Genomic DNA, 14,825 nt, shown 5'->3' with positions numbered 1-14,825 from the left:
TTTATCTATTACAGGACCCTAAATGCTGAGCTCCCAAAATATCTCCAAAGTATGAAATTAATGAGTGACCACTGCCCAAACCTTCAGCCTGCTACATGAACTATTACTAATCTAATATGCAAACTTTTTTTTAGCAATTATACCGGATGAATAATACAACACTACAATACTGAAGATTTTATCTGCAGAATAATAATGCTATTTTGGAGTGCCTTTGGAATACCCTTGGCTTGTTTTCAATGCTAAAAATGTCGTTCTAAAGCTGTTTAACCACTTAAGCACTTTTCAGACATTGAATACTATCCACTCTTGAAAACACTCTGGAATTTGTTTTTTTTTTTTATCCCATTAGAGTCTATTTGAATGCAGTAGCTAAAAAGCAGCCCACTGATGCTCAACATCAGCCTACAAAGCTTACCTTCCGGTGGTAAAAAAAACAGCCCAGATCGAAGTGAAATCTCATAATGGATCAAATGACCTCTGGCAACAGCTTTTCTTTCCCCCAGAACCTGCAATTCAATCTGGACTGAGGATGTGACACACTTGATTAAAATAATGCCGGACGAAAAACCCACAGTACTCCGCTGCGTTTCTTGCCTAGAAAGGCTAGCTCTGATTTATGAACATGTTCTAAATTCTATAAAGCATACTGTGAATAGCACTTAATAGCATAGTATTTCCATTTCTAACCAACTAGGTTTTTCAGACACAACATGGTTATGCTGTTATCTGTCATTGAAAGATGTCAGTGAACAAAAACACATTTATTTGGATAATATCAAAACATACAAATACAAAAAAAATGGCTACAAAGACTTTCCATTATTCATCCTTAGTAACTGCCTGATCAGTGTTGCAGTGGTTTAAATAAGGCTATACTATATGACAATACAAAGAAATAAAATGTGGCTATATTTTAGAGTCAATGTGCAACTTGTAGCAGTGCAGATTTACTGTCCTCTAAATATAACTCAACATACAGCCATTATTGTCAAAATAACTGGCAACAAAAGTGAGTACACCATCAGTGATAACAGCTGTATGTCGTGTAGCCATGCAAAGCCCTATACATCATTTTCATGTTATTGAGAACAGTTAGAATTTGGTCCTTTGAGTACAATTCTCTTATGCTCACCACTGGATGTTACACATGGCACCTCATGGCAAAGAACACTGAGGATTTGAGAACTAGAATTGTTGCTCTCCACAAAGATGGCAGAGGCTATAAGAAGATCAGTACCAGCCTGAAACTGAGTTAAAGTATAGTGGCCAGGGTCATACAGAGGTAAGACGGTTTTACTTGGAACAGACGTTGAGTCCTCGTGCTGTGCATCAGGTGCAAAAACTGGCTTTAAAAAACAGCAACATCATTGCTTTAGAGGGTGCAGAAGCGGAAGGTCCGCTTGTCAGTGCTCAAAACCCCACGCCACTCCCTGCAAGTCGGTTTGCATGGCTGTCGTCCCAAAAGGAACCCTCTTCTTGACACACAAGAATGCCTGCAAATGATTTGCTGAAGACAACCGGTTCAAGTGCATAAATTACTGGAACTATGTTCTGTGGTCTGATGAGTCTAAGATAAACTTGTTTGGCTCAGATGGTGTCCAGCGTGTGTGTTGGCACCCTGGTGTGGAGTCCAAGTGAATTGCGTCTTGCCCACAGTCAAGCGTGGTGGTGGTAGCATCATGGTCTGGGGCTGCATGAGTGCTGCTGGTACTGGGGACCTATGGGTCACTGATGGAAACATGGATTCCAACATGTACTGTTACATTCTGAAGCAGAACATGATGGCTTCCCTTCAGAAACTGGGACACGGATGAACGGCAGTTTTTCAACATAATAACGACCCAAAACACACCACCAAGGTGACAACTGCCTTGCCGAGAAAGCGGGAGGTGAAGGTGATGGAGTGGCCAAGTATGTCTCCAGACCTGAACCATATTAAGCACCTGTGAGGTTCCTCGAGCGGAAGGTGTAGAAGCGCCATGTGTTTAACATCCAGCAGCTCTGTGATGTCATTATGGAGGCGTGGAAGTGGATCCAAGCAACAACCTGTGCAGCTCTTTTGAATTCCATGTCCAGGAGGATTAAGGCAGTGCTGGATAACAATGGTCCTCACACAAAATATTAACACTTTGGACACAGTTTTGATATGTTCACTTATGGTGTACTCACTTTTGTTGCTGTTATTTTAACAATAATGGCTGTATGTTAAGTTATTATTAGAGGACAGTAAATCTGTACTGCTGTACAAGCTGAACATTGACTTCACTAAAATATATCCAAGTTTCTTTTCTATAGTATTGTCCCTTAAGAAGTTACACTAAAATGGTTGCTAAAATGTAAGGGGTGTACTCACTTTTGTGAGATACTGTATATATACTAGTTTGTTTAGGTTTTAGATTAGAAAACAAACTAAATGTTTCAGAAATGATCTCAGGCGATGAACAATTACAGCTGCACATAGTTCTATGCCATGTAGACAGTTATAGTAGGTTTGTTTTAGTGTCTTTTAAAACTATTAATATGGTTAAAAATCTGTTAAAATTTATGCCACACCCATACAGTAAAAATAAAGAAATTAAATGCACTGAGAAAATATAGATATGTGTACTGTGTTATACCTCTAGTGAAAACACAGCTTTCATCTACATTTCTGAGAACATGGAGTGGATTGAGGGCTCGTTTTCCTTCTGTGTCACTGAATCATCAGCTCCAAGCCTCTAGTTATCTTTTTTCTGGGACAAAATCTGCAACATGAATCTACTTCTACGCATGGCTGATCTGACAGAGGTCCAATGCAAAGGTTCAGGTTTTTTTTTTTCTTTTCTGGCCTTCGCATCAGACGCTCGCTACCCACAAGACTAAAAAAAGTGATGGAAAATGAAATCCGCTATGAAGATGATAACTCTGTGCTCAGTCACTACTCATATTGCCCTGATTGAATCACTAGACTAAGATGATATAAATAGAAAGTATGGGCAAAACATCATGCACACACACCCACAGAGAAACAGTTCCTGGTGTGCTGTGGCCTATTTACAAAGTGGCAATACACGAAAAGTCATTCTTACCCCAAAAAATATGCATGAGAGCAACATGAAACATTCTCATGCATTTTAGTTTGGTTCTACCGCATGCTTGTTTTCGGGATGCATAATGAAGTAAACCCTATGAGATTATTTTTTTTTTTAAGTTACATATCTGGGCACAGAAAGAAATCATTCAACAAAAATAATAATATGAAGAGCTCACAGGAAATCCCAAAGAGGTCCAGATCAAGAGAAAATAAGGCCCAGGTTATTGGACAATGACAAATATTAATAAAATAGGGATGTTTGGCTCTGCGTTGCGACACACTGGATTTGAAATGAAACAGCGGTTGCAAAGTGCAAAAGTATTAAAATGGCGTGTATCAACTTTAATTAGAGATTTGGAGAGCCTTATGGGAATCATATCTCATCTGATCGGTGGATGTTGTGTTTAGCCAGGTACAAATTAATGTAGAAAAAGTTTGTACTTTGTTCTTTGTATCAAATCCAACTTGGCTTTAATACAAACCTGAAATGACAAAAAAAAAAAAAAAAAAAGGTTGGCGGTTTGTATCCGCCAATGCCTTTTTGCCCTTTGTCCCGGTTTATTCTTCGCACATTACCATTGAGTTTCAGCATTGATCGGAAAAGTTACACTGGTGCTTCAGCTTTTAGCAAAGTGGTCTGAGTGCACTAATGGCTGCTTATTTCTTCCCGTTTGTAGATCTGTTTCAGAAAGCCATCATCCAAAGTGGCACGGCTCTATCCAGCTGGGCCGTCAATTACCAGCCGGCCAAGTACACACGTTTGCTTGCAGAAAAAGTAGGCTGCAACATGCTGGATACCATAGAACTGGTGGAGTGCTTGCAAAACAAAAACTACAAGGAGCTGATTGAGCAATATATCACCCAGGCCAAATACCACATTGCATTTGGGCCTGTTATTGATGGTGACGTGATCCCAGATGACCCCCAGATCCTCATGGAGCAGGGTGAGTTTCTGAACTATGACATAATGTTGGGCGTCAACCAGGGAGAAGGTTTCAAGTTTGTTGATGGGATTGTAGACAGCGAGGACGGAGTGTCGGCCAATGACTTTGACTTTGCGGTGTCGGATTTTGTCGACCACCTGTACGGTTATCCGGAGGGGAAGGATACGCTCCGAGAGACTATCAAGTTCATGTACACTGATTGGGCCGATAAGGAGAATCCTGAGACCAGGCGCAAGACTTTGGTGGCATTATTTACCGATCACCAGTGGGTGGCACCTGCTGTAGCTACGGCCGATCTTCACGCACAGTATGGATCGCCAACGTACTTCTACGCTTTCTACCATCATTGCCAGAGCGAGATGAAGCCAAGCTGGGCAGACTCTGCACACGGAGACGAGGTGCCTTACGTGTTTGGGATCCCTATGATTGGCCCGACTGATTTATTCAACTGCAACTTTTCAAAGAACGACGTCATGCTCAGCGCAGTGGTTATGACGTACTGGACGAATTTTGCTAAGACTGGGTAAGTGAAGTATCTTTTTAAGTTGATGCTGCTTTTTCCGCATCTTCTATCAATATCAGATTAATAACATAAAAGAAAGTGGAAATCCTGCACTTACAGTTACATTTCATCAGGCGAATGTCATTGATACACTCGGGAAGTTATAGTGTAGGACAATGATGCAAGAGTGCTCAAAGTTTGAGACACAGTAACTGTATTTCAGCAATTAGGGTTTGATTTAATAGAAAGACAGACGGAAGGTTACTTAAGTGTCTTATAGTAACACCATTTGCTGCTCGAATCACAAGAATAATACAATCCAGTTCATCTAAAAACTGTAAATCAAGTTGTCAGAAAGTTATATTTAGAATTCATTTTGTAGAGTATCACTAGATCCTTTCCAAGACGCTACATACGAGCATGCTAGAGTGGCATATTGCTACAGCAGTGGAACATCAGCTGGTCCTCAGAATTTTACTTACAGTACACCAGATAAATAGTACGGTTTCTTTGTTGTTGCTATCATTGTTGTTCTTCATTTCATTTCAGAACACACTACTATGTCACATGGGCCATCCGTTAAAAGATAAATGTCTTGTCTTTCACACTATTTCCCACTTCTGTGTTTCGATCTGGCAAACTTTCTTTTTTCTAGTGAAAAACTTTGGGGAACTGATCTTAGCTATCCGGGAAGCATGCGAGCCTCATGTTTCAGAGCACGCTTTTGAGAAAAGAAGGATCCATTTTTCACTATAAAAGGTTTTTCGACTTGTTCCTCTATCTTGTTCAAAACGATTTAGAGTGCTAATCTTAAACGTCATAGAATCTTTCACTTTCTCACATTGTTTAGTCACACTTATTCATATTTCACTTATTTAGCTGACACCACTGATAGCTTGTTTAAATGTAAACCATTTTAGTGTACATATTCGAAAATATCTATATTTGCATGGAAAGGTCCTTATTGTTGAAGCCTTACTGTTAGTTACAAAGCCAGCTATTTTATTAAGGTACTGATATTTAGCTACTTCTAGCTGCTTGGTGTTAGGTTTAGAAATAAAGTTGTGTAAAAAAAATTCCTTTTTTAAATTTTTTTATTTAACTGTTGTTTAAATTGTTCTTTCTTGTAAACATTCCCATAAAAAGCCACAGCAGAGATTTTTACCGCATTTTAAATGTTGTGCTTTGAGGCTTTTCAGTGCTATATCTTTTTGCTAATTAACATCTAGCCATATCACCCAAATAGCTGTGTGAATACTTCTGAAGCCTTGATACCGAAATTCGACTATTATGTTCAAGCAAAAATAGTCCCTCACCAGGTCTAATTGCTCAGAGACTGTTCTTATATAGACAAAGAAAAAAATACTCAGAGTAAATTACGTGTGGATTATGTTTTGATGTAACAATAAAAACAGCTAGAAAATGTTTCCCTGTGAACGAGCACAGATGAAATTTTGACCCTGAAAAACCAAATTCAAGATCTTTTCAACGTTTGAGCTGTTATTAATGATAATACTGTTGAAATATATTCTACAAGACTACAGCTTTCTCTACTCCTGTTGAGTGTTATTGATCCACATTATAGAACCCATAACTGTATAATTTTAAAGCGCTAAGAACAGGTTTGCAGACAAAGTACATATATATATATACTGTATATACAAAGCCTGAATACAATCCTTTTTACGTGCCGAGCATAATTACAATCTGAGTTCCCTCAGGAATGTATTAACTGGCAACTTTGTTTAGTCTCGCACTTTGAGTGGATTTTTTTTTTATTTATCCAACTTGTAAACATACACAACAATGCCAGGAGTATAAAAATAAACTAGAGTTAGCGCAGTATCACTGTGGCTACTCACTCAGTACCAGAAATAAGATTTGTTTTGCGCATGCATGAAAACGCTAAAGAATCCATAATGCTTGCGATATGGATTATTTAGCATTTTATGTTCATCTTTAAGAATTTTTCTTAAAAGGTGAAAATCCTAAAAATTCAATATATCTGATATAAGTGAATAAATAATGGATGGAGGAATTAAGACATTTGTTAAAGTACGCTTAAAGAAGTAGAGCATATCTTTGGATTATTAAATATTAAATGTAAAACACACACACACACACACACACACACACACACACACACACACACACACACACACACACACACACACTTTTACTATACACACAAATCTATATTACCCAAATGGGGTCTAACAAATGTAAACTATTTAACATGTATTCCATGTATTGAATTTTATCTCAACAAATTTAATTTGTACCAATTTGGTTTTAATTGATTACTCGATTCAAGTCAATATATTAAAGTGTATTGCATAAGTTAAATTTATTCTATTCATTTTTTATAAAATATTATAGACTTTTTAAAATGTGTATATTATATTAGGATTGTTTTAAAAATGTAAACTGTTCAAATGTTGTATCACAAATGTCATCATAATAAACCATAAACATAATAAAATGACAAGCAGTTTTGCATTTGTTCCCCCTAACCGTACCGAAATTTAACCAAACCGTGACTTAAACTTATCATACTTATTCTGTATATACACCATTTGAATTAAAAATTAAATTGAACTTTTCCAGCTATGTGTGGTTCCACTTGTACCACAAAGCTGGATGTACACAATTGTACAAATTGTCTATAAATGTGCTAACATTGAATTATCCCCTCACTTCAAATAAAGGACCCAAACCTGTCCTGGCATGAAAATGCTTGTGTGCACTAAAGAAGGTCCATGAAGACAGAGTGGCTGGAGTAGAACATCTTGAGTGGCCTGATATAGAGCTCTGACCTCAACCCTGAACACATTTGGGATAAATTGGAAAGCTGACTGCACCCCAGGCCTCCTCACCTCACCTACATCAGTACCTTTGTGACTGAATAAGCATAGATCTTCACAACCAAAATCCAAAATCTAGTCGAATATCTTTTTAAAAGTAAGGAGGTTATTGCAACAGCAAATGTTAAATGTAAAGTGGGATGTTCAATAAGCATATACAAATCTTATGGTCAGGTGTTCACCATCATTATTATAATTCACGTTTCTGTACGTAACTTGGTTTTTAAGCCACAGTTTAGTTACATTTTGGTACAGATTGTGGGGAAGAAATGCGAAACTATTGTTTGTCGCCTTTTGTTAACACAGTTTATTATTAACATTTGGGATCATCAACATTTGAACAGTTTACATTTTTAAAACAATTTCAAATAAAATGTCTGCTTGGTTTGATAATATATATCTTTTTATATTTAATACAAATAAAATAGTATAAATTAAATAAATGCCATACACTTCTTATTATATTGATTAGATTAATTTATCAATTAAATTAGCTTAGGCTTGAAGCTGGATATAAAATGCTAAAGAATCCATAGCGCTAGTGTTAGCCACTAGCCACTGCCTGTTAGCAGCTAATGCTAGCGCTATTGATTCTTTAGCCTTTTCATGCATGTGCAAAACAAATCTTATTTCAGGTAAAGAGTGAGTAGCCACAGTGACACTGCACTAACTCTATTTTCTTTTTATACCCCTGGCACTGTTCTTTATGTTTTTTTAATTCAATAATAATAATAATAATAATAAAAAAATGTGCTCAAAGTGGGAGACTAAACAAAATTGCGGTCTGCCACTAAATATGTTCCTGAGGGAACTCAGATTTCAATTTTGTTCCGCATGAAAAAAGCCCCGTAACGAAACATTTTGGTAAGAAAAAATTTACACACCAATTATAATAATAATACCGTCACCAACATTGGTCAACATAGTATATAATAGAAAATATACCAATACTGTGCATATAAAACTATGAAGTATTAAACCATATGTTTGCTATTACTTATGATTTGACACTGTTATTGTGTAAAACTATATACTGTACGTGAGATTAGTTTAAAGGAATTATCAAAAGAGGATAAAGGCCCTTAGAGGGTTTAGTGTCTCATTCACAGTTACTCGACCCACCCTAAGCTGTATTAACCTACATTATATAAAGCTGGTACTAAAGCACATTACTGAAGCCAAAGTATATTTCAGTGAAGTGAAAATGAAATGTTATATTCTTGAAATATGTTTACACAAAGCTGTAAATAATGAAAGGAAAAAAAGCCTTTCACAGTAATTCATGTATGCTAAATTGTAACATCAGGATTTCTGTCATTAAGGATATACAATTCTTTTTATTTTTTCATGTAGAATGAACCGTGACTGTTCTGGATGTTGCCTTAAGGCATCTTAAATGCAAAAGAAGTTGTTTTTTTTGTCTTCATATATAAAAGCGAGTCATCGCACTGAATGCTGAATGGTCTAGGCCTCGGGCGAAAAGAGAGAGAAAGAAGAAGACAGGGCCAAGTCGCTTTTTATATCGAGGTTATTTATAACCGTGAGCTTTCTATTTTTATTTCGAGCGTGCTTAGACAGTTGAAGATGTTTGGACATAGAAGCAACTCCTATTCCAATGGTGTACAGTATGTGACTTAAATATTTTATATATTAGACGCCAGGGGTGTAGCGGTACACAAAATTCACGTTTCTGTACGTACCTCGGTTTTTAAGCCACGGTTTAGTTACATTTTGGTACAGATTGGGGGGAAGAAATGCAAAACTATTGTTTGTCGCCTTTTGTTAACACAGTTTATTATTAACATTTGGGATCATCAACATTTGAACAGTTTACATTTAAAATAAAATGTCTGCTTGGTTTGATAATATATAATATCTTTTTTATATTTAATAAAAAATAAATTAGTATAAATCAAATAAATGCAATACACATTATATTGATTACATTAAGTGATAAATTAAATTGGCACAAATTAAATTGATTAAATCAAATTACTTTAATGGAAAAACTTAATTAAATTGTTTACATATGTAAGATATGTATAAAGACCCCATTTGAGTAATACACGTTTGTGTGTGTGTGTGTGTGTGTGTGTGTGTGTGTGTGTGTGTGTGTGTGTGTGTGTGTGTGTGTTTTACATTTAATTAAACATTTTTTAAAGATATGTTCTATTTAATTGTTGTACTTATTTCAGCATACTTTAATAAACGTTTTTATTCTTCAAATTTCATTGAAACTTTATATAAAATGCTAAAGAATCCTTAGTGCTAGTGTTAGTCGCTAGCCACTACCTGGTTAGCAGTTAATGCTAGTGCTATGTATTCTTTAGCCTTTTTCATGTTCTTACAAATCTTATTTCAGGTAAAGAGTGAGTAGCCACAGTGACACTGCACTAACTCTAGTTTCTTTTTATACCCCTGGCACTGTTCTGTAAGTTTTTTTATTTAATAATAATAATAATAAATAAATGTGCTCAAAGTGGGAGACTAAACAAAATTGCGGTCCACCACTTAATATGTTCCTGAGGGAACTCAGATTTCAATTATGTTCCGCATGAAAAAAGCCTCGTAACGAAGCATTTTTTTAAGAAAACATGTACACACCGATTATATTAATAATACCGTCACACACCAATTAGTCGCATATTAAGACAAAATTTGCATTTGTTGATCAATTCAAAAGGTAGAATAAAAATATATATTTTATACACACACTGTATATACAAATGTATTCCAAAGCATTGGTTCAGAAACAACAAAGACTCATGACATACAGAACTAATACAGCTTGTAAGCATGGACCAAGTTCATCAACTATAAAGAATCCATTGCCTGATTTAATCCTATTAAGAAAAAAAAGAAATGTTTCCCCCCATTATTATTATTATCATTTCCACTATATATTGAATAAAACATGACAGCGCATGCTGTTGCAGAACAATAATCACTGTCAGAATGGTGCCATGTGGCCCAACATCAAGCAGTGTTAATGTTATCACCCTGAAATTGTAATATTTCACAAATACATCCTGAAGTGTTTTATTTCCTCTTTTACCAATGAGTCGGATTTATGATTTAATGACAAATAGTTTGTCTTGTTTTGTATTCCATTTGTGTTTGTGTTTACATTGACTGTTGTAGATCTTAATTATATATAGGTTGAGGTTGATTAAATGACAGGGTTGGAAAAGCTACAGATTTATCTGTCTGACACTGGAGACTCCTTTCAAATGTTGTGCCAAATACTTTTCACCATATCAGCAAATACAGGATAAAAAAATCTGTAGAACGTAGAGCATCCACTCTTCAAGTCTTCATGAAGTAGGAATATACAGGCACATGATACATGTTACAGGAACAGCAGACATTCTTACCGATCAAAATCAAAATTTTGCTGTTCGATAGCACTTTAATAGTCCTGCATTTTGTCTAAGTCAATTAGGATAGATCCAAACCATGCAGCTTATATTGTATTTTAACACTGTTCATATTGTAATATGCAGTAAAAACACATATTTCTTTAACAGCAACACATTTCATGATGGTTCTCTGCTGCTTCTACAGCAGAAAGATTTCTCAGCCCTTTTTTCTCTAAGAAAATCCCAGATTGGAGTTGAATCAGTGCTCACTGCTCATTATGTGTGAGCGATTTAGAACCGCCCTGACCCACAATGCCCTGACATTTATCAAGCATGTTAGAAATGATCTGAACAAAATGATGTATTGTGTGTGACGTGCAAGTACAGGGATGGGGTTGGTGGTTAGCAAAAGCCATCAAATGAAGCAGAAAAGTTTTATTATCTATCTATCTATCTATCTATCTATCTATCTATCTATCTATCTATCTATCTGTCTGTCTGTCTGTCTGTCTGTCTGTCTGTCTGTCTGTCTGTCTGTCTGTCTGTCTGTCTGTCTGTCTGTCTGTCTGTCCACACTGTATAGACAGAAAATATTATTATTTTATTTTCATATTGTGGCAAAAACCTTCCTCCAGTCAGTAGTACACGTGCCTGTGTTTGACTTGATACGAACAAATAATAGACAAAAATATCAAGAAGGTATTTGAAGATACACTATGGACAAACGCTTGTGTGCATCTGACCATAAGGTTCATAGCTGCTTTTATACTGTAACACCCTATTTCACATTTACTGCAATCAGCAGACACCCATTCAGAGCAACTTACAATTATCTTATGGTATCAAATGAGCAGTTTAGGGTTAAGAGGTTTGATCAAAGGCCCAGCAGTGGCAGCTTGGTGGAGCTGAGATTCAAACGCATAACCTTCTGATCAGAAGTCCTGCAGCTTAATCAATAAGCTACCACTCAGTGTATATGGGGACATCTATTCCTCATATGCTGTTATAATAACCTCCTTGTGCTTGTGGAGATTTGTGCTCATTCACCTACAAGGGTGTTAGTAAAGTCAGGTATTGATGTAGTTAAAGAGGCCTGGGTTGCAGTCAACGTTCCAATTCATCCCAGAGGTGTTCAATAAGGTTGTTCTCAGAGCTCTATAGCAGACCACTCAAGATCTGCCACAAGATTTGTAAACTATATCTTAATGGAGTTGACCTCGTGCACAGGGGTTTGAGTTTCCCAGTTCGAGTGAATACAAAAAAATTGTGTGACTCTAACTTTGTAGTAACAGTTTGGAAAGAACCATATACAGCAAGGAAAGTCAGGTGTTCTAATATACAACAAATGGATGGATAAAAGGAGGCTGGATGGATGGATAGATGGATGGATGGATAATTGGATGGATGGATGGATGGAAGGCTGACTATATAAATAAATACTCACATGGGATGTCTGCACCAAAAAAAAAAAAGAAAAAAATCATTTTAATAAACTATTATAAAGATTTTTTCAGTGTTAACTGTCCACACATACAAAGCTCGATAAATGATGTATGGAAAGAATAATGAAAAAAAAGCTTTTAATAAGATATATATATTTTTTTACTTAACTGGATCACTGCTGTCATATTACCTGTATGAAAAAATACATAAGCAGTGGCATGAAAAAAAGGAAGAAGGTTTAGAAAGGAACTACATTATGTCAACAAGGAATCATTTGTAACAGGTTGTTGACAGTAATAACACCCCAAAGATAATAAATCCCAGAGAAGCAAACTTTCCTGTCCAAAAAGTATCCACAGCAGTGATTTAAACTATATTCCTTAGATCATAGCATAGAATACAAAACACAAAAATCATGCTCAGCTTGCTGAACTTTTCCCGAACCCAACAGACAGCTGGGTTTGAGGATTAGACACCTCTTTGTCTTTTTCTTTTCTTGTCCAGATTAAAGAGCTTGTAATTTTTTAGGCTAGTCTCTCACTTTTTATTTTTAATATGCATACCTGTGAAATAACAAGAGAGAACCATTGTCATTCTCCATTTTCATTTTTTTTTTTTTGGTTTTGATTTTGTAGCTTCTACCTCAGAGATACTGGAGAAGGATTAGAGGGATCGGGAACAAATGTGTTTAATGAATGAGATGTTTCTTGCTCACTTTAGAGTGAATAACCGATCAGCGATTGCACAGTAACTGAGCAATAAATAAAACATTGTTGCATGTGTACATCACATGCTTTTCTTTTTTCTTTTTTGAATACTTTTTTGATCTGACAGGAAAATTGCTATTTCAAGTCAAGTCAAGTCAAGTCAAGTCAAGTCAAGTATTTCATCATATATCCCAGTGATGTTAGGAAATTGGGGTCAGAGTGCAGGATCAGCCATGATACCGCACCCCTAAAGCACAGAGAGGTATGGGCCTTGCTCAAGGGCCCAAGAGGCAGCTTGGCGAAATTGGGGTGTGAACTCCGACCTTTAAATCGGTAACCTAGAGCCTTTTTGACCATTCTCTTTTGGTATTTGATAACACATTTAGGGCCACCAATCTGACAATGTGTTTGTTGAACATCCCATTCCAGATGTATTCCCCCTTCACTATTATAGTAGCCCCCATTCTTCCAGAAAGGCTTTTCACCAAATTTTTGAGTATGGTTGTTGTGATTTAAGCATTGGCCAGGTACTGATTTTGGATGAGGAGGTTTTTGGTGTTTAGGGTTTTTCAGTTTATCCCAAAGGTTAAGCTTTTAGACCATTTAAAAAAAAAAAGTAAACCCTACAGACAAACAAGAGCTGATATATATATATATATATATATATATATATATATATATATATATATATATATATATATATATATATATATATACACAAAAACAAAAAACACAGGTTGAGTGTTTTATCTTTCTGTTTGGATATCAGTCACACACACAGGTATTGAATCCTTGATGTTAAGATTAGGGGTTGGAGCTTGAGCATGACCGAGCATTACTTTTATAGTTAGCATGAAGCAAGTCTACAGCATTATCCCAGCTATAACAAAGCCCGAATATCTACAGACATCACGATTCAATTCGATTTGGATTCAGTGTCATGATAGCCTGGATAATTGTTACATTCCTGCCTTAAAAAAACATATTACACCATATTGTGGCTGAGTCCTTTAGTCCCAAACAATAGCACAGACCTGTAAGGCAAAACGCAGGTATATATTAATGTGCTTTTACTAATACATTATTGTTCTTCTTATTTGGAGTTCCTACTAATGTGACCTCTACAGTGAACTTTGTACATAAAAAAAAGTGTGTAATTGTGCAAACTCGATTTTTTGATAAGATGCTTATTGAACATTTTTGGAAAGGAGTCCCTGAAGCTAGAACTTTGTAACTGTCAGATATAACGCTGTAATCTTGATGTTTTTAGCCTCTGAGGTGGGGATGAGGGGAATCCTAAGGATAAAGGTTTTTTTTTAGAGAAGCTGGTAAAACAACAAATGCTACAAAATAAGTGAATAGACCTCTTCTTCTTCTTCTTCTTGAATAGACCTATTCATTCTTAAAAAAAAAAAAAAGAGGTATTTCGTTTTGGGGCTGCCAGAATTAACTGCACTGAATAATATTTCAATTCAATTTAATTCAAGTTTATTTCTATAGTGATTTTCATAATAGCAGCTTTCCAGGATGTACAAAATATGGAGCAAAATTCATTTATTTAAATGTGTGTATTTATCCTTAAGTAACTGTGACAAGAAAAAAAAATTCCCTTAAATGGTATGAGAAAGAAACTCAAAAGGGAAACCCATCCTTATCTGGGTGACACCAAGAATGTGATCATAAACCATTAGTACAATACAAACACTGGAGAGTGGGAAATATCATGAGCATCGCAGTGTGTGGTTTTGAGTAATGTCCTTTCTACAGTCAGTTGTAAGTGCAGCACCAGAAGCTTCTGAGCAACGAATAAATTTGCTCAACATCTGAAATATAGTATATAGTATATTCAACACAATCTCTTCCATGCCAGAGCCTTTAAATGTTCAATGATGGAGAAACAACATATATAGAATGTTATTTTGTGCATTGA

General features: G+C 35.9%; 1 protein-coding gene across 3 annotated transcripts in view; it reads left to right on the top strand.

Moving 5' to 3' along the window:
• Window positions 1-14,825, top strand: part of nlgn4xa (neuroligin 4 X-linked a) — a 96,954-nt gene that overhangs the window by 74,960 nt on the left and 7,169 nt on the right. For all 3 annotated transcript variants that reach the window (XM_083522753.1, XM_083522752.1, XM_083522751.1), the window contains one exon: window positions 3,754-4,543. In XM_083522753.1, the coding sequence (XP_083378879.1) occupies window positions 3,754-4,543 (790 nt within the window). The remainder of the gene's footprint in view (window positions 1-3,753; window positions 4,544-14,825) is intronic.

This window comes from Silurus aristotelis (genome assembly GCF_946808225.1).
Source record: "Silurus aristotelis genome assembly, chromosome: 20".
NCBI lineage: Eukaryota > Metazoa > Chordata > Actinopteri > Siluriformes > Siluridae > Silurus > Silurus aristotelis.
Note: the sequence above shows the minus strand (reverse complement) of the source record. Positions and strands in the feature narration are given on the sequence as shown.